Below are 23,605 nucleotides of genomic sequence, written 5' to 3' on the forward strand. Positions count from 1 at the left end.
CGCAGGAAAAACTTTAAGCCCTTATAGTTTATTACGATAGAACTCAGTTCAGACAACATCTTTGTTGGGCTCTTTATGAATGAATAAATGATGAATGATAAATCTGAACTTGAACGGATAACCGAATGCATTGTTTTAAGATAACTTTTTTTCTAAATGAATAGAAATTAAACCATACACAGTTGGGAACGTTGTAACAGACCTTCAAGGTAATTGAGCAGCTTAGGAATCTGGTCTCCCCACAGCGCTTCAGCTTTCGGGTGAATGTTAGGACCGATTGCATTAAGCAGACTCAGGGAGGGAGCGCCGTGCCCACGACATCGAAACGGGAATGCGGCGTTAACCTGAGAAACACGCCACAACTGTTACAAAGAATCTACAGTATGCGCAGAAGTCTCAGGCCACAACCAACTTTGTTGTTTTGGCATAATGACATCCATTATTTTGTTCTCTTTATTAAGATACAAAACAGAAAATACAGGAAATACATGGTGTCTGAATAAACCTTAATGTATTTAGACACCACGAATTCGCTATTTACCATTTATTGGCTACAGTTTAGAAGATTGTAACAAAATATCACAAGAACTCAGACACAGTAAAACTGTGTCAGAACAAATGTATCTTGATAATGTCAGATAATTGTGATAGAAAGGTATGTAACTAATTAGGCTGAATAGTTGTCAACCGTCAGCTGTTAAATTAATGTCAACAATTAGATAATACTTCATTTCATTAGTCTGTGGTGTAAAAAGGTCGCCTTAGCAATTAAAGCAAAAACACTTAAGAATGTTGTTTTATTTTTTTATCAATGTTACTGGTGAGTCCACTGTATGAAGAATTTTTGGGTATGTCATAGTTTAATTTATTATTGATCTATCCTCGCTTACATAAATGAACTACAGTGTCCTGACCTGCACCCACTAGTAAAAAATATATCTATAAAAATATATATCCGGTGTATGAATAATTTTTGGCTTGCTTGTATGTACACAACTTAAAAATATCAGAAAAATCGGAACAAAATGACTTATTGAGGCAAAAGTCAGTATTTAGTTTGATCTTAGCACTTGAACTCTTTTATAGTGAGACTTTCCTAAAGTCATTAGATTAGAATCAGAAGTTTATTATGCCAGTTTATCCTAGAAAAACTGTTTCTTTTCACAGTTTTGCTGTATTCTGGTTGTAATCTAATAAAGAGACTAGGGATGCACCGATACCGATGCCCGAAACTAAGCTCATGTACTCGTACTCGTAAAAAAGCTTCCAAATGAACTTTGTTAGCTGGGAATCAATTCAATGTTTAGCCATATCATGTGTTAAACTACTGTGAACTAATATTAAAAAAACATGTTTACAGGTTCCTTTGTTCAGTACAAATCAACTCTCACCATGAGTCTTATCATCAGAATGTACTGTGAGGGAAGGCTGGACGCTGGAGAGAGAGAGAGAAAGAGAAAGAGAAAGAGAGAGAGAGAGAGAGAGAGAGAGAGATAGAGAGAGAGAGGGGGCAGAGCAGGGTAACCCATTAGTACAGCACATGATCCAAAAGCATAGGAATATGCTAATCACTGGAATAAATAATATAAGGAATAAATAATCACTGAGCCCGGGACTTATTTGTCCTACTGGAGTTTAATTTAATCATTGTCAGCGTAAGAAACAATTACCCTCTGCCCCGCAAACTTAATTCAGTTGATAAATACCACTTTTCATTTGACTAATTAGAACCAGATACTGGCTGAGCAAACAACCCGCAATGAAAACAAAACGTCTGTGAGTGAAATTGAGTTTCGAGCCAACGCTGGAAAAAACGTTTAATGGCGGCTGCTAGCTTTGCCGCAGTGCCGAGGAGACAAGACGACGTGATTCCAGGGTCTCGGGGTCAGAAGGTGGAAACGCTCGTCTACAATGACGGAGAGTCTGTGACTGGACTCGTCAATGACATCATGATCATCCCTCTGTGTGTGTGTGTGTGTGTGTGTGTGTGTGTGTCCACACCTCGTGCGTCGAAGTCAATGATGAAGCTGGGTTCCTGTCCCGCTCGTTTTTTATTGGCCAGCAGGATTAAACTCTTGCAAAGGGGGGTTGTGGCATCGGCATACTGGTTTGGGGTGAGGTAGCAAAGCAGCATCGGCCACAGAACCTACACGAAGAAAAACAAACACAACGCTTTGTGAAAGCACAAAGAGTACAAACGGCAAATCAAAGAGATGCGAGAGATCAGAAAGCATTGAGAAAATGTTGTATACAGTGTATGAACCTCGTAGCGCTTTCTTTGGAGATTATACTGTACAAGGGAGAGTGGGGTAAGATGTGTCAGCTGTTTAATCTTTGAAATGTGCACAATTTTTGAATTCAATCTACTGTAAATTTAAACCAAAACGACGAACAACTAGGGCCGTTATGATTATGAAATTTGACTGACGATTAATTGTCTAATAAATCATTGCGATTATGACGATTAATTGTCTAATAAATCATTGCGATTATGACGATTAATTGTCTGTTTTAGGGCTTTGACGATTATGACGATTAATTGTCTGTTTTTGAGCTTTGACATTTAATTCTCATTCATTTTTGATTCAGCGATTGAAACGACCATATTGTTCTGAATACAAGACTATGTTTTTTTTCTTGGAAATACATCAGAAAAAAATTGGGTCATCATATATTTAAGGTTTAGGCTTTTGCCTGTCAATAATACAACCACCAAATACTTGTAAATGAAGTAAATTGATCAGGTGTGAATTGAAGCCACCATTAAAATACTATCAGTCATAGAAAAGCTTCTAGTCTGTTTTTTTCTCACTTGCAAGACTACAATAAAATTTTACTTGTGTGTTAATGAAATTTTGGTAGACTGGTTTTCACACTGAGATTTGCTTAAATAATATTAAATTGTGATGCAGGTAATTTGTATATGATTTAGTTTTTTTTTTAAGTGAATGTGTTGTGGTGGTACATTTTACAAGTATTACCATGCTTTAGTAACAAAATAAACAATAAAATATGCAGATGCACTACAGCTCCCCCTAGTGTCATCTATAGAGATGTGCAATAATTGTGATGATCTGAAACCATCGCGATGAGACGATTATTTAATAATCGTGACAGCCCTATGAACAACAGGCAATTTACTATGAAAATGAACAACATCATGCAAAAAACAAAATGAACATGTGACCCACAGCCTACTCAAATAAACCAACATCACCAAAACAAGACCACACAAAAAAATCTAAAAATAAGTTTGTCTAGATGTAACTCTCTTTTGACACTTTCCTGGTTATTATTCAAATGTTTGGAGGAGAACGGAGACGGTCTCATCGGCACATAAATTGTCTTCCTCTGTCTGTCTGAGGAGAGATCCATGTCAACTGCCTGCTGTTGATGTTGGGAAGCCCAGAGGAAAGAACGATCTAATGTCTCTCTAGATACTCTCTCTTACAAGCTATGGGGCAGAGATGGGACTGCTGACTTTGGCTGTGTAGATGGTGTTATATGACTCTAAAGCCCATCTCTCGCAGTATAACAGATTTTGCTGTAAAGTTAAGATACCTTGTAGTGGTGGCAAAGCTGTGACAAGCCTGAGTGACATGTCCAGCATGGTGAATTGTGATAGGATCAAAAGCTGTATTTTTATGGTTGTGTGTTAAATTTCATCATGGATTTGGCAGGTGCTTTTGTGTAAAAGTACCTACAGACAAAGTGTGGTTATATTGTGCTTAAAGGGACAGTTCACCTACAAATAAATATTCTTTTATTGCAACACAAAAGAAGATATTTTAAGAAATGTCTCATACAATGTAAGTGAATAGGGTTCAATATTGTGTGTTTGCCAATGTTCTTTAAAATATTCTTTGTGTTCTGTTCTGTAGAAGTAAGTTTTACAGGTTTAAAATGGCAAGACAGTGAATACATGATGAAATAACTTTTTTGGATTGTCCCTTCAAATCATCCGGATACAGTCAGATCTACTGAATGTTATTTGTTGCTTTGTATGGATCTTCACAAGCATCAAGCCCGACAGACGTCTTTTTTTCTTTCATGTCTCCATTTTGTGTTGCTTCATAAACGTCTATATTTCGAAAGGCTGTCTTGCCAAATAGGTTTATATTGCACGTAAAAATGTTTCTGCCGACTCCACTAAGCTATGTGCAACAAAAAATGATGAAATAAATAGGTGTTGCTTTCGAGTGCGAGATGAAACATCGCCTTCCTTAATGTAGTAGAAGCTCTCTGTACTGCATCAAAAATGACAGCTGAGATATTATGTGACAGCTGGACATTTATCAAGTTCACTTTTTGAAATATGAAAAAGACAAATGACATACAATATCAGTCAATCATAACGTTGCCCTAAATCTGCCATAAGAATTCCATTGCTCTGGAATAACATTAGATCGGGAAAAAAAACAGAACAAATGTCTGACTTCAAATGTGAAGGAAACTTTCCTTGGCTTGTTTGAAGAGGGCGTATGCTTGTGTGTACTTGCTCTGTGTACTCACGTCAGTCAGTCGGCCCACTGTAGTAGTGAAAAGATGCAGTGTGTTGTCGCACATGCTCCGCAGATCCTCATTGGTCACATCCTCTGGATCTGGGGGTCTCTGACCACGCTATATAAACATCAACACAATTTATCACTATGTGAGTTTAACTATAGCTAAAAACTGCGGTCTGAACTGAGATATAAATGTTTATATGGACTATAAACTAAATTATAGCGAATTTATGCGGATACTAATGTACAGCATAATATTACAGTGCATTAAAGGTTTTATGAGTTATTTTATTGAATTGAATATAAGGCTGTCAAGCGATTGATCGCAATTAATCACATCCAGAATAAAAGTTTGTGTTTACATAATAAATGTCTATGTACTGTGCATGTTAATTTTGTATTTATAGACACATACACATACATGTATGCATATTTAGGAAATATTAACATGTACTTATTTATCTTTACCAATAATTAAAATTATATATAAATGCTTATTTATTTTTTATATTTTTCTAAACTACATGCATGTATGTGTATGTTTTTATAAATACAAAATTAATATGCACAGTAAACAGACAAATATTATGTAAACACAATCTTTTATTCTGGATGCGATAAATCGCAATTAATCCCATAATAAAAAATATCCCATAACTGCAGCTACCCTTAATGTGAGTTTTTTTTTATTTTGCAGTGAGAAAATGAAACGTGTTCATTGGTTGCAGATGTTCATACATTGTAAGTGTCTGGTAGAGCACAGTGCTGGACGATGAACCGAACAAGCAGGTCTCCTCCATCCAGCTCCAGATATCCATGATGAGCCATGGCACTGATCACCTGAACCACTCTCTTCTTCACCTGCACAGGTAAGAACAAGCATTACCTTTCTTCTCTAAACTCTAGAACACCTGCAAATTTATCCTCCACCAAATGAGTTTCATACATAAAAGTAGAAGACAGATTTATATGCCAATCATATTAAAGTGATAGTTCACCCAAAAATGAATATTCTGTCATCATTTACTTACCCTCTTGTCATTTCAAACCTGTATGAGTTACTTTCTTCTGCAGAACACAAAAGAAGATATTTTGAAGAATGTTGGTAACAGAACAACAGCAGTACCCATTTACTTGCATATAATAGAAGTGAATGGGTACCGCAGTTGTTCGGTTACCAACATTCTTCAAAATATCTTCTTTTGTGTTCTGCACAATAAAGTAAGTCATACAGATCTGAAATGACAAGACGGTGAGAATGACATTTTTGGGTGAACTATCCCTTTAAGAGTCTGAGTCCACATTAAAATGGGGATTTTTTAAAGCCTATAGACAATGATTTATTTATGGAATAAAAAAAGTGACATTAACTTTGTACGAAATGTATTTTGTTCCATTGAACCACACTAGAAGATCTCTGGAATTTTCTTAGAAGGTACTGGATAACATGGCTCATTGGGTTTCGCACTGAATTCATGTCAGTCCGTGCCAGCTTGAGTGCATCTCGCCATTAAAGCAATAGTGAGACATTGAACTTTTCACACAAATTATAAAATCGATAATATGCAATAAACAATTTGTTACATAAAATCTAGAAAGAATACAAAGTATCTGAACGTTTGGACTCAAAACATATCACTGTACCTTATTGCTGTGGTCAGCCAGAGGTTGTCTAAGGCTGGCAAGAATCAGAAGCTTCTTGGTTTCCATAGTGGAGGCTAAAAGAGACGGAGCACAGCCGTAAACCTTCAGGTCTTCACATGACCAAGTCAGCAAAACATTGAAATCTGTGCATAAATAAGCCTGACAATCTGGATAAGAGTGTCCTGTTCACTGAGGAAGCAATAAAGCACTTGATTACAGGTGTAAAACTCACTGGATGAGTTGATGAGGTGCCTGAGCACAGCCAGAGAGCCCATTCTGTTCCTCTCATTACTGTTCTCCAGCCTCTGGAGAACAAACACCATCAGACGGTCCGGGAACGTGTTTGCTTTGGGCAAAATTAGCCAAACATAAAAGAGAAAATTAGCGCAATTCATCACGTTCACCTTCCATTACTGTCATAGACTTTGACGATGTTCTGTGCCAGCTTACAAACCACAATACAATAGTATACGTTAGGCAATGGTGTCTGGTTTTAATGTCTGGTAAATGATCCAATATAGTAATAACCCATATAAACTCTTCTTTGGCTTATGCACTGCTTCATTACCTAAACCAGGGGTCTTCAACCTTTTTCAAGCCAAGAACCCCTTGGTGGATAGAAACGATGTAGAAAAGCATTAGACGGTCCTATTTATACCCCAAAAAAACAAATGCAGTCCAATAATAATAAAAAATAACCATTATTGACATACAGAGTCATTTATTCATTACATTATTTGGTCGAACCGCACACGACCTAAAAAGCCAAAGCAATTTGATTGCCCCCTGGTGGCTGGCTGGAGTATAGGTTATACACCATGTAAACGAACAGGAATCACGGCAAACTAAAAAAATCCAATTACAAATATTTTTTTCCAAAGATGGTTCATGTCATTTTTCTAGTAAGCTTGGTTTTAGTTAGTTATAAGATGTTATAAATAGGGGCGTGGTAACATTATTTCTTTGTTTACGATTGAGTCATCTGGGAATATGGGCGTGACCTCAGGCTCACTAATGCGCAGACTAAAGGCTTGTTTGACTTGATGCGGCGCCGCAAGATCCGACAGGCGGATGAGATCAAAAGAAAACTTTTAATGGTTTTTCGAAACGCTCTCGCGGTACTTTGATTTTACATATTTGATTTTCACATTTTACATATGTATTAGTAAACATTGATGTTACTGTAACAAACGGAGTGTTACTCGTTATTTTGACTTTACAATTCATTTACATTTTACTTTTAAATAGCTGAACGTAACTTTGGTTAAACTTGCTTATATTTTGTATTTTTGTTTAACACAAAAATAGTTGAGAACAATTTATAATTGGCGAACGCTCAATACTGACATGGACCCCCAGGAGACCCCCATTGTAGACCCCTGGCCTAGACACATAGCTGTAACCGTTACTAAAACAGTTGAAAACCCCAGTGAATACAAGCAAAACAACACACTTAACGTAGGCTCGCATAACCAACTATTTTCACAGTTGAACAACACATTGTTTAAAATGTCCTGATTGACATTCCTTATATCCCCTTGAAACACATTGAAATCAGTGGAGAAAGATCCAGCTGGTCTGCGTCACCTCAAATCAGCACCAAACACATGACTGTCCCATTTTATCTCACTGATTGGAGGAGACTGCTGGTGTGACACTTAATCTCAGCTCAGACACCATCAGCACATGATCAGGATAAGTCAGATGACTGGAAATACAGCCTTCTGCCCGGTTTACGGCCAAGAAGTGGTGCAGCTGTCAATAGCCCAAAAATGATAACGTCCACATGGCTAGAAAAACAGTTTTTCTGTTCGACTGTGTAAATCCACTATAATAATACAATGTTATGTGCAACTCCAATGCAATAAAATACAGCTTAAAGGAGGCCCACCAAGGATACTGAAGCATCGCAGGACCTCATTGTGATTTTTCACAGTTGGAGGGTTGCTGAAGTCCACAGGTGAACATATCTGAAGGAAAAAAACGATTTAATGAATTAAATGAATTTAATAATGAATTAAAAACAAACACAAATGTAAATCGGCAAAAACAGTGAGACCTTGAGGCAAAATTTTTACCAATAAAAAACAAACAACTTGGTATTCAAATAAATCACAGCTTTCAAAAGTGCTGCGTTTCTTTTAGTGACTGGCAGTTGTCCAAAACAACATTGGCATAACAAGCATAAGGAACAACAAATTGGAATTTAATAACTGGGTTAAACGCGGCTTTACAGAGTATTAAAAAAACAGAAGCTGTACAGCTTGAAGTCAATTAAAAAAACATCTGTTCTAACCCGATTTAAAATATTGACCTAATTAAATTGAAACAAATTCCAAATCAACTTCTGTGAAAACAGACATTTCGGGATTTCCTGTTAAGACCGTTAAATGGCTCTGGGCTGTTCGCTGAGTGAGTTTGTGGTTAGACGACTTCAAACCTGTTCTACTGTCATGAAAACAGGGTTAAAAAGAAGTTGTGAAAGAGACGTGGAAGTCCATCAAAACAACCTGTCATGACTCATGAGTAGAAAGATAATAAAGACAGACAGACAGACCTGCTGGTGCAGAGCGAGTAAAAGACCATCAATCTGAGTCTCCAACACTCTGCTCCCCATATTCACAGAAGCCTCCAGAATCTGACATAGACTCTAAAGAAACAAACACAAGACAATAATGATTTTTTCTTTTTGCTTATTTAAATCTAGAAGTAAACTTTTCAATTGTTATACCTATAATATAATTTGTAGGGAATAGATTTTAAAGTTTTAAAGTGATAGTTTGAAATGACAAAAGGGTGAGTAAATGATGACTATAATTTAAAGTTTTATATGGAACAGTGAGGACCATTCTACCTTGCTAATGATGTAGTGTTCTGCATTCTTTTTGTAGAGACCAAGTATAGTAGGAAGAAGTTTGGGAAGCTGTTCTTCCAGTTTATCATGAGCCATCAGGTGACTCATTGACCCAACGGCCTCTGCCACAGTAAGACGCAGCTGCAATACAGCACACATGAGAACAGTCACACCACAAACCCATGCAAATCACTTCCTAACACAGGAACTCACAATCTAACACAGAGGTCCTCAAGTGGCTTTGCTCTAAGACCCAAATTAAATTTTCGCCAAAACACAATAGAGGTGCATGACATTTGATATCAATGAAGATTCATTAACTCAATGCAACTAACTATATAAAATGCATGTTTGCATGTTGTCTGCCTTTTATTTATTTTGCTTTCTTAAAAGACAAGTTATCCCAAGAATGAAAATTCTCTCAACATTTACCCACCCTAAACCAGTATGTCTTTCATTCTTCTGAAGAACACAGAAGAAGATCTTTTGAAAAAACGTTGGCAAGCAAACAACATTGGCCCTAACTAACTTGCATTGTACGGACACAAAACCACAAAGACATTTCTCAAAATATTTTCTTTTTTGTTCCACAGACGAAAGAGTCATATACAGGTTTTGAACGTCTTGAGTTTAAATATATGATACAACACACTTGATCATTTTAGGTGACTATCCCTTTAAATATGCAAGACTATATGTGACCCTGGACCACAAAACCAGCCATAATTAACACGGGAATTTTGGGGGCAATATCCCAAAAACCATTACATGGGTCAAAATGATCGATTTTTCTTTTAAGCCAAAACTTTTTAGGATACTAAGTAAAGATCATGTTCCATGAAGATATTTTGTAAATTTCCTACCGTAAATATATCAAAACTTTATTTTTGTGAGTAATATGCTATGCTAAGGACAACTTTAAAGGCGATTTTCTGAGTATTTTGATTTTTTTGCACCCTCAGATTCCAGAGATTAAAATACCTGTATCTCGGCCAAATATTGTCCCATCCTTACAAATCATACGTCAATGGAAAGAATATTTATTCAGCTTTATTCGTGAAATTTACCCATAATACTGGTTTTGTTGTCAGATGTAGTTAGTTGCATTGTTTAATTTGCATTAAGCATTATTTTCTTCCCTGTTATGTGCTGTTTTTTTCTTTTATTTTGGGTTCCAAAATAATGCACAAACTGTTTATCTTTTTTTTATGTTCCAAACAGCAAGAAAACTATGAACTCAGCAGGAACATGTTTATGTCTTTAGACTCAAAGTGAGTTAGCTGTAATTGGATGTGTGCTCTGTCTCATTGAGTGTACCTTGGGCTCTCGGCTCTGAATCCAGCTGGTGAACAGAATGTCATAGGCTGAGTAGATCTCACTGGAGAAGGTGTCTTTACGTACTGTAGGGTCAGGAGCCTTGTCCAAATTGGCCAGATACTCTAGAATGCTCTCGCTGAAGCGGCAGAGCGCTATTAAAGAACATTATTGTTGGTACAACCTCATTCGGACCACAACATATCATTCCACTAAAAACAATAAGAAAACGAATAAATCAAACACTTTACCGGAAGAAAAAACCCATTTCATGTTGTCCTGTTTGGCCATACCCAGCATGGGCAACATGGTCCCCATTATAGCATTGAGAAAAGGCACCATGCCATACACTGTGAACAGAAACAGGCTGTCAAACAGTCAGAAACCGTAAAGGTATGGAGTTTAATCTGTGTGTTTTCAGGATGACAGCTAAAAAATAAGTCATATATTTGTTTAATATTTACAAATAACAAAATGGTCTTTACTGTAAGAAAACACAAAAATAATACACAAGGCACACAAGGTTTAAATGAGGAAGTGAAACAACGACGATCAACTGACAAATGCACAAAGCATGACCGAGCATCATCTGATGACATCTAAAGGTTAAAGCTTCAAACTTATTTAAACTGTGTGTTTTTAGTGTAGGGTTGTGAGTCTTTGTTAAGGCAATCAGGAGTTTTGAATGAAGAAAATAAAGTTAGACACGCACCGTTCGAGTCTGACAGATTGGCTAGTGTTTGGACCACAAAGAAGTGCGGCAAAACTCCTGGCTGGAACTTGCTGAGAATCTCCTCCATAATGTCATTGATATATTTGTTGCCCACGGCAACCAAAATATTACTAGCTGCTTGCTGCCATTCTGGGACAACGTCCTGTGCAGATGAAAATATTTATAAGTTCTCTTACATAATAAATATTAATAGGATAATACAAATCTTTCTAACCGAAACAGTTTGCCAGTTTTAGACCAGCCACATTACTAATATTTTTACCGCCATTTTCACAAAAGTGAATAAGATGTCTCAGTGAAGATCACCTTTGACTTTGTCATCTCATCTGATGCCAGCTGTATGACATTCTTGATATTCGGGTAACTGATGTCATCAATCCTGCTCTTCACCACCAACTCAATGGTTTGCAAGACCACCACTCTGTGCCCGACCACCAGCTACATGGGACAAACACAAAGATGTTATTCTCACAATTTTCAAGAAATCTTGTCCATGTCGAGCACATCAAATGCTTACGTTTGCAAAGCATACAAACAGATACAAGATCATCAAACATAGGACACAGTGACTGGCCTAATAAGTACTTAATAATGCAAGTGACAGTTCCATTACCTAATGTGAAACTCTTACACTGGCCCCCGGCCCTCAGAGACTGGCTCATATAGTTTTTACAATCTTACAAAGCAATCAACTTTAAAAAAGACAAGCCAAATCAGAGCCCAAAAAGGCATACATAATAATATTCATAGTTCCCCTAGGGTTTGTAACGTACAGTATATACTCACATTGTTATGTGACTGTGAATTATGAACTAAACTATTAAAGAAGGCCATCGTGGTGATTAAAATGCAACTTGTCTGTGAGCAGTGGGGTTCCTCTGCAACACTATTTTAGGTATTAAAAATCAATAAAACAAAGAGGTTTGATTACAAATAAATACTTTATTACAAACGGTGTGTGGGGGTCTATTTAAGGAACAGACTTTTGGCACTGATTCTTATCTTTCTATCATGATTCCTATTTTGGCTCATTTTGTGCGAAACTCTTTTAAAAGGGATCCTGACCTTAGAGGATCTATTAGCGGGAAAACCACCTCACAAACATAAGAATCACATGTACATAAAATTAAAACAGGGCATGAGACCGATAAATTTGATGCACTTAAATCCAAACATATGTCGTATCTCCAGAGGAATGTGTTTGAGGATATTAGAGGAAATGAATGACACAAGTTCCTACAGAGAGAGATACTAGAGCTGCTTTCTGTCAGCAGGTCAATGACCAACGTGCAATAGTTCAAGTGTCCTTCAATGTCGCCTTGTATAAACTCACAACCCATTGACATGCCTAAAATAAGATAGTGTAAAACAGTACTTATAATTTTGCACAACGAATAATATTTGCAATATACCAAATTACCTAACAGGAGAACCCTGTTAAACATGTCAACCAATTTTAGATCAACATACTGTATGTTGACTGACCTACATCAGACACTATATCAAGCTATACAACAAGTCTATTAAAGAGTGATAGACCACAATGTTAGTAGGCCTAAATGTGCAATGTAAAGAGACATTCTTTGAATTGAGAGATAAATACAGCATGCTGTTATTTACAGATTAAATAGTCTTTCAGCCAGGATTAAATACATTATATAGAAAAAGCGACAGTATGACACAAAACTCCAGTTCACCTATGTACCATTTAACACTGTCACGATAAACCGACGATAAATATCACGTGATTTATGCACAGCTTTTGAGTAAAGTACGGGAAAATGCTGCTGCATCCGAAAGCCAGAGGGCGCTCTCGTGCGGAAACTCCAAACACGCACAGCAGAAGAAGACCATAACACGTTCTAGAATCTAGGAAATGCCTATGGACATCTTTTTATCACTGTTACTCAAGCCTCGTCAGGTATTTTTATGATAATAAAGTATATTTATAATGATCATGTTTGACGGGTGTTGCTTTTTCAAATGCACATTATAAGCGACTCAAACTCGCACTGCTTTTAGATCGAGCAGCATTTCCTACTGATCCCAGAGCCGTGCTTCACGGACAAGCTACGCATTAAAAAAATATAGAAACATTACATATCGCAGCCAGCTCGATTACAATAAGATTTAGTGGTATCGCGATACATTATAGTGCAGCCTATCAGAGACTATATGAAATTGCACGAATTAATTTGCTTAATAAAACAATGTTTTAATACTTTATGTACAGTATGTCCTTGATGTTATATTGCATTACACAGTATTTCAGAAACTGTTTTGTAAAACAATTAAGGCACTAAATACTATGCTACTATATAGTATTGGTAAAGAGGAACTATATTCACAGCAGCGAACAACTACCTGTTCCCTGTTGTTATAAAGCGTGCAACAGTCCGAAATGATCCATTTCCACCGTAAAGTGACAACAATATGTCTATGAAAACAGCATTACAATCTTCTCATAGGAAAACTGAAACAAACCCACAGAGACGAGGCTCAGTAACAAGCAATTAGCCTAGACCTGAACTCCATTAAATAACTAGGGATTCTCTGTCATACATCAACTATTTCTGTCAAACCGATAATTTCATTGGAAAATGTCCTCAAAACTAGTTCAGATGTTCTAATCTGACTTTTTGGCTGACCTTGGGATGTTTGATCAGGTAGTCCTGGCACATGGACAGGACCTTATCAGGCTGTTGGTTCCCCAGTGTCAAGATCGACTTCCTGACCTGCTCCTGCACCACTGGATCCCTGTCATTGGCAGCATCCAAAAGAGCCAGGGTCACCTCTGATTGGACAAAAACATACACATATAATTTGATGATAACAGGGATGAATATATGATTATATGGAATGACAAGACACACAAAAACGTTCCCACACAACACATGGTTTAATGAAAAACCTGACCCAATGCTTTTAGTGACTCCATATTTTCTTACTATGGGGGCATTTCAGACACCAAACATTAATTCCCTCACCCACTCAAATGAGTTTAAATGAGTATCTGATCAATGAATCATTGGAATTACTGTAATTAACTTGATCTGAGATTAACACTGCTACATCATGACCAGCCGACTGAGAACATAACATGATGGGTGGATAGGACTCTTTCCTGCTCCCTAACTCACAATACAGAGACAGTATCCTAAAACAGACGTCTGATGATCTGGTCATTTTATAGGCTTATCTGATTGGATTATTCTCATCAACGTACCTAATACATTCTCATTGATGCAAATCTTACCTAAAGAGTTTACATAAGACTCTAAGGCCCGGTTTCATAGACAAGGCTTAGCTTAAGCCAGGACTATGACTTAGTTAAATTAGGATATTTTTATTCAAATGCCTTTGATAAAAACATTACTGGTGTCAACTTGAGACAAAACAATGGCAATTACATATTTAAAGATATGTCAGGGCAATTTATTTTCAGGTAAAACAGCTCAAACTTTCATTTTAGTCTAGGACTAGTCTTAAGCCTTGTGTGTGAAACCGGGCATAAAAGCATAAGAAGACCATGATGACTCTGTCCAGTGTGATTCAAAATGAAAAGCGGTTGCTAGTTGCTGCTGTTTTAAAATGTGCCCTCAAGGATCAACAACATACATTAATAAAGCTACAGTATGTGTACTTCTATCAATCTACCGCCACGCACCGAGATAGGTAGATTGATAGAATGCTGAAAGAGTGTTTCTTTATTAGATTAAAAAATCTGAGATAAAAATCAAAACGTCACATACTTTAGATTTTCATGTCACATGATAATGTGTGGACCAACATTAGATCCCATAATATGGACCAGATGGAGAGGAAAATGAATACTCACGCTCTACATCGGTCTCCTCTATAATGCCCATACCGAGGCCAGCAGCAGATTTAGGAATGCATCTGGTTGTCCAGTGTCCCTCGAATGACTCTGCAGACACAAACCAACAACATCAATGATGCGTGTCAACATCTAGCGAGCTGCCTAACTAGACAGCAGTTTAAGCGTCATATTCTGCATCTTCGGGATTCCCAAACATTCTGTCCAGTGTCCAGTAAGCGGCTCATTTGAAGACACAGCCACAACGCGGTTTGGGGTAAGGTGGCATGAAAACACAGATCTGTGTAAAACGGGACGCTTTATGAGCGTATGAACACGTTTGGTCAGCATTGTGGGTCACTTCCAAAGTCGATTTTTTCACTGTCGATGTCAACTTCCTCAAAGCCCGACGACATAATAATAAAGTACTGTGACAGCATTTGCATTACATTCTTCCGATTAGCCTAGGTTTGAACCGAAAGCTAGCAGTGCAACCCAAATACAAACGTTTATCGTGTTTAAACAACGTAAACATTTCAGTATTGATTACGTTATGTCAGTCGTGTATTACCTTTACCCCGTCCGCGTTGCTTGTTCACCCGCAGGCTACACACTCAGATCCCCTTTTCTCAGACGCATAGAGCAGTTATTAGTATACGAAGACCCCAGTGTCTAGTTAGTGGTTGTAACCCTGTACGCGACGGTGTGTTGTTTTATTTATCTGAGGTTTATGAACACGGGTTGACGGTCTCAGTGCTACATTGTATCGTAGGTAAACACGCCTAATCACGTGCTGCTGAGGAGCGACTCAGCGGAGTGGGCGGGGCCGCGCGCAGTCCAAACACCAACGAAGAAGAAAATCAGTAAATCGACCTATTTTTGATTATTATTAGTAATATGCTGCACCATGTCCGGGGAAATTTGATTGTTTCGTTTGATAATGTACTTTAATATTTGAAAACTGTTTAACAAATAAAAATACACTTTAAAACCCTTTTCTCTTTAAAAGGAGATAATACATTTGTATACACATAACTGACATGCATTTCAACCGAAGAGATATTGCTAATTGAGCAGGATCTTACTGTATTAGTGGATTTGCTAAAGAATTCCCAATAATGAATAGTGAAATACGGCAGTACAAAATGCACTAGAGGGAGCTGATGAACTCTGTGCGTCCTGTTTATTTCAACAGTGCGTCTGGCCATGCCTTTGTAGTTGGAAACCTCAACTTTCAATGCAAACCTAAAATACTGCAATGCATTGCTTATTGCTGTAATTGCAGAATTTTGTATTGCTATTCTCCTCATGTTAAAACAATTACATCTAAACCAACTTAAAAAATAAGTTGGCTAATAATTGTTTGCTTCATTCTGTATGTTTTCTGGTGCTAATATTCAAATACCATTTTTAACAGTGCCTTGACTGTAAATGATTTGTGGGACCTGCTGTTCAGGCACTGCTGTATAATTACACAGCCTTTATTTGCACGGCATGCACCATATTTTTTGCTCTTTGTTTTCTTGGCCTTGTCAGAGAGTGAGTTGAAAGCTTTACTGCAACTGACGAGACACATTAGGGATTTCTAGTTTTACTATAGGCTACAAAATCCACAAGACGCTTTATTATTTTAATTACAAATGCAAAACTGCCGAGACATTTTCTCTTTATTTAATGCGCAGAGAGAATTGGCCGCCACTAAAGTCAATCAGTTTTGCACAGTTGGGACTCCAGGTCGAGACAGAATTACAGAGTCAGTCTAATAAACAGTTTGGGATGGATCGCACACAAAAACCTACTGCTTTTACTGAGAGGCACTTGTGTGACAGACACGCACCACACAGCCAAATAAGCAGATGAAATATTTTCAGTCCTGAAAAATGTGACATCTTAGAATTGCTATAAATACGTTTTGTAATATATGTTTGCTTAAACCACACGTTAGAGGTGGAAGGGAATCTTTTTCGGTCTTCATGTGGAAATGATATTTGGACGGCCCTGTAATGCAATCCAAATATGCGCACCATGATTTGCGTTTATGTTGCTCAATAATTCATTTAGCATTTACACATTCAATAAATGGTGTACACCTGACAATTAGATTCATAGGACTTTATCTGTGTATCTGCGTGCATAAAGTATTTTAAAGTTTAAAATTATATGTATTGTGGGTAACAAAAGCCCCTCTCGCTGCATAAAGGAGTGTCTGTTATGCACTCAATGCCTTAAAGGGCATGAAAAAAAATCAGAATCCATATAGCTCTTTCATTACCCCTATAATTAATATTTTCATATTCAGTGAAGTGAGAGGTGAAACCCGGTAATAGAAAGGTTAGGCACACGCCAAAGCTCTAAATCTACCATTTACGTTCGGCTTAAAGACAAAGAAATCAGGACCACATGTGGGGGGAAAAAAATCCAAACTGCAGCTGTAAGTCAGGGTCAGTTTTGCTGCTAGCACAGAGTGGTGTGGATCAGTACAGACAGGAGTGTAATCTGATCTGAGACCAGATCTGTGACGTGATGTTTGAGAACAGTTCAGGATTGTGTGTTCAATGCAATATGCTGCCAGGGCCGTAGACAGGGTCTTGAAAATGTTGAGGTTCAATAAATTTGCTAGGGGGGCTTCTTGTCAAAAAGGCAAAATGAAGAAAAATGTAGCGTTTAAAGACTAGAATTTCTTGTATTTGAAAATAATATTTTGTTTTAATAAGCTAGCCATAACCTTTAAACTCCCATTCTAAGTTTAATGAATCATTTTTAGATACATACATAAAGGTGTTCAGATAGAATAATAGGATCTGTGTTCAATTATGTTTTCAAAAATACAAAAAAATTGGAGAATGAAAAACTGCAGGACTCCGTAATAATTTCAAATGAATTGGTTTGAAAACACCTTTTAATGTTTTTTATACTACAGAAGACAGACTTGACATAGTTATTGCAGTTATGAAGAATGACTGCCCAGAGATCTAATATCTAGAGTTCCATTAAACTGTTTTAAGTCAAATATCTACAGCTGGAGATTACCTGTGATGATGTCATTCAGTTGTTATCACGCTAACCAACGGATGATTGGATGTGGAGCAAATGCCCTTATTAATGGCAGACACGGGTTTATAATGTCTGTAGGGTTTTCATTGGTCCTGTCTTTGAGGGTCAGATTGTGCTTGTTGAGTATCCGATGTTGGCTGTATGTTGAGAGCCCTGTGGCATAAGAAAACTGATATGGCATACCTGTCAAAAATCTGGCAACAAAGGTCCTGGATCAAACAAGACATCATAAAAATGAATTGTAATGCAACTTTTGCAGAGTACGTGTGCATATTTGTCTGCTGGGCATTTTGAACAGTTTTTATAGCTGTCCAATAGAATCTCAGCTTTTAAAATGCGGTTCTTCCTGACATTAATTCAATTCACAAACACAGGAGAGAGATCTAAAGGATCCTGGCTGGCTGAAAAATTCTGTTCCACAGGCCCGATTTATCACATCAGACCTGCCCCAAACAAGACGCTTTCCAATTGTGTTGTCACCGTCATTCATTTAAAATATGTGAAAATGGTTGCGTGTAATATATCCCAGTATGAAATTTTCCAGTGGAATTTGGCTCCAGAGGAAAAATTAAGTCGTTATAATGAGGTCATCTTATTGACCTGTGGGATGAGTGTATGAATTCGTTTTCTATCTTCTCTTCTTTGTCTGATCCCAAATTGTGCCACAACAGAAATCATTCCAAATGCTTACAAACCAAATGGAAATTTCTACTGATAAAATTTGCTACATGGACCATGCAGAACTTAAATGGGATTTTTTTTAAATAATTGTGTATTGTAAATAATTTATTATGATATGCTTGGCTATGTTGTGAGTCTATGTCAGAGGTTACAGCTATACAAATGAATACATTTTTGTTTTAGAATAATACAATCAACCAATCAGCTTCAGGGTACATTAAAATGGCAACAGTTAATAAAAACTTATTAGATCCACACCGACAGGTGTCAGTATATTCTGAGCAAGGGCACATACAATAGCCATAATTGTATATGGCTATTGTATATGGCATAATCCAAACATAGTCATAAACCAAATAATTAAAAAAATGTGATTCCTATCCGTTGCCGACAGAACGTCCATACTTTTCAGATTTAAGGGACAAAATGTAGCATTAGGATCTTTGCCACTCTCCATATCCATAGCATTTTATTACATGTATTTTACAGCCCTCGTGGCTTTTTCTTATTAAGCATGCTGAAATAGCTGTGTGTTTGAACAGCTGTGAACTACAATTTCACTTCTCCTGAGGACACTCAACACTTGCAAAAATATGAGTTCACCCCTCTTCTGTCTTTCGTCCTGGACACTGACACCAGCTTGTAAATCGGTAAATCTCTGTGAATAAAGTTTTATTCTGGGCTTTGAGTGATTGGTCACCTCAGGTTAGTCTTCGCATACCAGTGCTGAGCTCATGTGTGTTTGTGCTTTGGGCCATATATGAAATGAGTCAGATGATACATGATAATGTTTGAATAGTGAACGGTTTAATTGCTCCTTGAATCTCTTTAAAAGACAAATCACACCTGCTGACACATGACAAATAAAATCTTCAATGACTCATACTGGTGCATTGTGGGACTGTGGTGCTTCCAGAAACTGCCAAAGATTTAAATCGTATCTATTTGTGAATGTACTGTGTCAATTATACACTTGAAATGTGTTTGAACACATCAGGAAAGTCAAGTGAGTCAGTTTGAAATATTAAATGTATTAAATTGGTAGTTATGATTAGTTTAGACTGTGTTCACTTCAAAGATGTAAAGTACAAATTTACAGCTTACCAGACCTCAGATTTCACCAAGTACATCCAAGGAACACAAATAAGTTGATGGTCCATTTTGAGTTAAATAATCAACATTATTTTCAAATGTATTGTATTTTCAGACTGATTTTGTGAAATAAATGAATACAATTTAAAGAAAAATACAATTTGGTCCAAAGCGTAGAGTAAAGAAGAACAGAAGGAAGAGTATATTTAAGCTCATTACTTTACAGACAAGCTCAACTCAAAGAAAGAAAATAAGAAAGAAAACTCTTAAAATAGGCCTATTTGAAGTGTTTATGTCACACTTCACATCTGAACTTCTTTTAACAGTCTTGGGAGGTCCTGAAAATACAGTGAAAAGCAACAACTGTGAAAGACTTTTCATTTTAGTTGTGTCACATGGCACATACAACCGTCAAAATGTTTATGAGAATAAAAGTCAGAAAGCATGATGAAAAGTAGAACACACCTTGAAACATTATAGTCATATTGGTGCACATTTTAATATGTTTCTTTCTTGGTACACGGTGTGGCTAAGAGTGAACAGTCCGAGAAATTTGAGCAAGAGAGAAACATTTTGTCCTTTGTATAAATTTTGGCACTATCAGATACTTTACAACAAAACAGAAGTAGGAATTTATGCTCCATCCGTGCTTGGCTAACATTTAGGACAGAAATCTTGAACGGTTAAAATGCACAAAGGACATGTTCAGATTGCATATAAGGCCCGGGAGAAGCACCCAGGTCCTAAATCTTTCTGGCCTATGAGGTTCATGAAAAACTGTTAAGATATCCTTGTTTCTCTAAATGTCCATATTTAACAGTTCATATTTCCACATTTAACACATAAAAACGATATGGCTATCAATCGACATCCCTGTTCAGGATACTGTTTAGTACTATAAAAATACAATTTTTAGTACTGTAAAATACTAAATGCTCTAAGTGTCCTTTCGACATTATTGATGCCTTTGCACCAAGACTAACCTAATGCCATCTGTTGGTAGTGATCCACTTGTCAAGCATGTGTTTTGTACTAAGAGGACCAGGGATTCATTTCATGGTGATCTGCTTCCCTCAAGAGAGCCTAGTGATTTACTACGGTGGAGGCCATTAGTCTCCATACAAACAATAATAACAAACATCACGACCACGTGCGCACTTAATATTTATCAACCCTGTAGAGCAAACATATGAAACTATTGCTCGTGTCACTTGTCTCTTATACAGACGAAGAGTGAAGGAGACAAACTGAGAAGCTGAGACAAACAGAGAGAAAGACATCAAGGCAAAGAAAAGGAAAGACACAGAAGTGCTTTACAGCTAAGGACTCTCACTTTCCGCTTTATGGCGCTCTGGGGGTTTCCTGTTGTGCTGAAGGTCAATAAGCAGCTGACGCGTGAGAATGAGGGAGGGATAAATCAAGGTATGGTTATGACGGAGGTGAAACAACAGAGAGAAAGGCTAATCAAGGAAGGAAAGCTGGAGGAGTTGCTGCCATGATCAGAATTTGACAGCTAAAGTGGTTTGGGTGGGTATCCTCCTAAGAAAATGAATTACACAGGAAACATTACAGCACCTGCCCTTACAGCTGTGCTTTCACATTTTGACTAACCTGATTTCTGAAGCGCACGTGAGAGATCCAAGGTGCCTCACCCACCATGGTTGTCTCTTGGCTTCATAAGATATTGCTTTCATATAACAAATCCTTAATAAGAAGTTGACTAACTTATGTTACATACAAAATTTGGCAAGTTAGCTTTTTACTCTCGAAAAAAAATAAAGGCAGAAGTATCTATATATTGTCAAGAGCAGAGATTGTAAGTGAAGCAGAGGTGGACAATCGTCAAGTATTTTTACTCTACTCAAGCACATTAAGTATCTGTACTTTCAACCCAGTCTCACAGGAATTCGTGAAATTGTCACGAAATGTAAATCTATTAATTCGTGTTCATCAACACGAATTTCCTCTTTTTTTTCGTATCACCAGCACGACAATTTTTCATTACACAGACCGCGTGTGTATGCGCATTTATATATTTCTAACCTGATATCAAAAGAAGTCGCAAATACTTTTTTGGCTAACCAACACCTTACCTCAACTCAAAAACCACAGCCGCAAAGGCTAATTTAGCTAAAAATGCTAGTTTCACGAGGTGGCAAAGCAATGATAGATGGCTCCTCTAACCCCGCCCCTAAACCTAACGTCACAGGGGAAAAGTCATATCATAACAAAACATACGAATAAGATCGTAGGAAATAGGAATTCACACGAATGTGCCACCTTGTAAAATATGAATTCCCATCAGATTGCGTTGATATATATTTATACATATGAAAGATATCGCGTATTAAAGTACTTTTGATGGAAAGTCGTGCTGACTGACACGAAAAAAGGGGGAAATTCGTGTTGATGAACACGAATTAATAGATTACGGTTCATGACAATTTCACGAATTCCCGTGAGACTGTGTTGGTACTTTAGTGTTTTCACTTTTAAAAAATAGTAAGCATAACATCATACTTCTTACTCTACATTTCATAAGTACATTTTATGACTTTTTTACCTTGAAGTACATTAAAAATCTAGTCCTTCCTTTGAATATGGTCAAATTTGAGTAAAAGAAAGTACTAGATTTGAAATGTTCTTAAGTGATATATGCGTTATAAATTAGTGAAGCAATTTTTTCCAGAGCAAAAGCACTCCATCTCCTCTGAGTGTATTTTAAATTTTTATTCCTTCAAATCAAGTAAAGAAAAAACATTCACAAACCAACAAAGAATCAAACCATGTAATATTGAGAGGTTTCAGTTACAAAAACAATGGCATGATATTCCTCCCACAGTGTTTTCTATAAGGGAAAAAATAAGTGAACCTTTTTGAACATCATCACCACACTCAATTTCTTGAATTTTACAATATGCTGAATTTTTCGATGTGATTAAAATGCTTCTTGTCATTATTAAATCTCACTTCTCAATTGTGTAACACTGATTAAACGTGAGTTTCTTTCAGTGGGTGTAAAATCTGTCTTTTCCATCCTGTGATGCCAAGTCAGATGTTACTATCTACAGCATTCTGGAGTGAAATATGAGCTGGAAATGCAAACTCAGAGCCAGGACAGTTTTCCATGCATCTAAATTATTCAGCATAATACATTCGGAGTGATATTAAACCTTGCTGACACAAAAACCACATACATACAGATGTGGACTCCAAGGTCTATGCATACATGTGAATAGAAAACAGTGCAAATAATCCGACGTCTATTTAATACATAATGACACTCTACCGTAAACAGAGCATTCTCACAATTACACTTAAACCAAAAAGTTACCCAGAGATTTTCAGTGTAATACAATTCAAAAGGCATTTGGAATGCAAACAAACGTATACACTTTTTTAATAATGTATTATGTGTGTCCATTGATTGCACAAGGCAAAATTGATTACATAAGACAAAAATCATATCGGACAAGTCAATCAGCAATAAAGGAGCATATCAGGTTCAGTGAAGGGGAAGAGAGGTTAAACAAACCCCACAAAAACCAACACATTATTATACGCCGCATAACGTTTCAGACACAAACCATGTGGAACTCGAAAATGATGAATCTGCTACGAAGAGAAGAATGTTCCTCAGCTTTTCTGTCTACTAATGTTTCTCTTGGCAAACTTCGGTATGGCCATCTTGCTTTTCACAAGGAGCCTCTGTCCACGCATATGTGGTTGAACTTTATGAGCGCAGTAGACAAAAGTGGCAGAAGCGCATTTTACTAGCTGAAAGACTCTCCATCCACTGTCAACTTTAGGTTTTGAAGCCGAGTATGAAACGAAACATGTCTGCAGTCACAAACCCGGAGCTAAAGAAGGCCACTTAGCTCATGACTTCTGAGTGAACTTGATGGTTGAAA

The 23,605-nt window shown here is 37.1% G+C and overlaps 1 protein-coding gene across 4 annotated transcripts in view; it reads right to left on the reverse strand.

Annotated features, from left to right (window-relative positions):
* The window catches only part of mroh1 (maestro heat-like repeat family member 1), a 33,868-nt gene extending 18,224 nt beyond the window's left edge, over positions 1-15,644 (reverse strand). For all 4 annotated transcript variants that reach the window (XM_057339894.1, XM_057339893.1, XM_057339896.1 and 1 more), the window contains exons 1-17: positions 15,439-15,644; positions 14,889-14,978; positions 13,699-13,844; positions 11,357-11,488; positions 11,030-11,192; positions 10,569-10,667; positions 10,321-10,472; positions 9,004-9,144; positions 8,707-8,799; positions 8,041-8,119; positions 6,382-6,495; positions 6,150-6,223; positions 5,244-5,366; positions 4,513-4,620; positions 2,002-2,146; positions 1,392-1,435; positions 203-344 (exon numbers count right to left, since the gene is read on the reverse strand). In XM_057339894.1, coding sequence (XP_057195877.1) covers positions 203-344; positions 1,392-1,435; positions 2,002-2,146; positions 4,513-4,620; positions 5,244-5,366; positions 6,150-6,223; positions 6,382-6,495; positions 8,041-8,119; positions 8,707-8,799; positions 9,004-9,144; positions 10,321-10,472; positions 10,569-10,667; positions 11,030-11,192; positions 11,357-11,488; positions 13,699-13,844; positions 14,889-14,919 — 1,786 coding nt within the window. In that variant the 5' untranslated portion in view covers positions 14,920-14,978; positions 15,439-15,644. The remainder of the gene's footprint in view (positions 1-202; positions 345-1,391; positions 1,436-2,001; positions 2,147-4,512; positions 4,621-5,243; positions 5,367-6,149; positions 6,224-6,381; positions 6,496-8,040; positions 8,120-8,706; positions 8,800-9,003; positions 9,145-10,320; positions 10,473-10,568; positions 10,668-11,029; positions 11,193-11,356; positions 11,489-13,698; positions 13,845-14,888; positions 14,979-15,438) is intronic.
* Positions 15,645-23,605: the final 7,961 nt, after the last annotated feature.

Source organism: Triplophysa rosa, linkage group LG8 (genome assembly GCF_024868665.1).
Source record: "Triplophysa rosa linkage group LG8, Trosa_1v2, whole genome shotgun sequence".
Taxonomy (NCBI): domain Eukaryota; kingdom Metazoa; phylum Chordata; class Actinopteri; order Cypriniformes; family Nemacheilidae; genus Triplophysa; species Triplophysa rosa.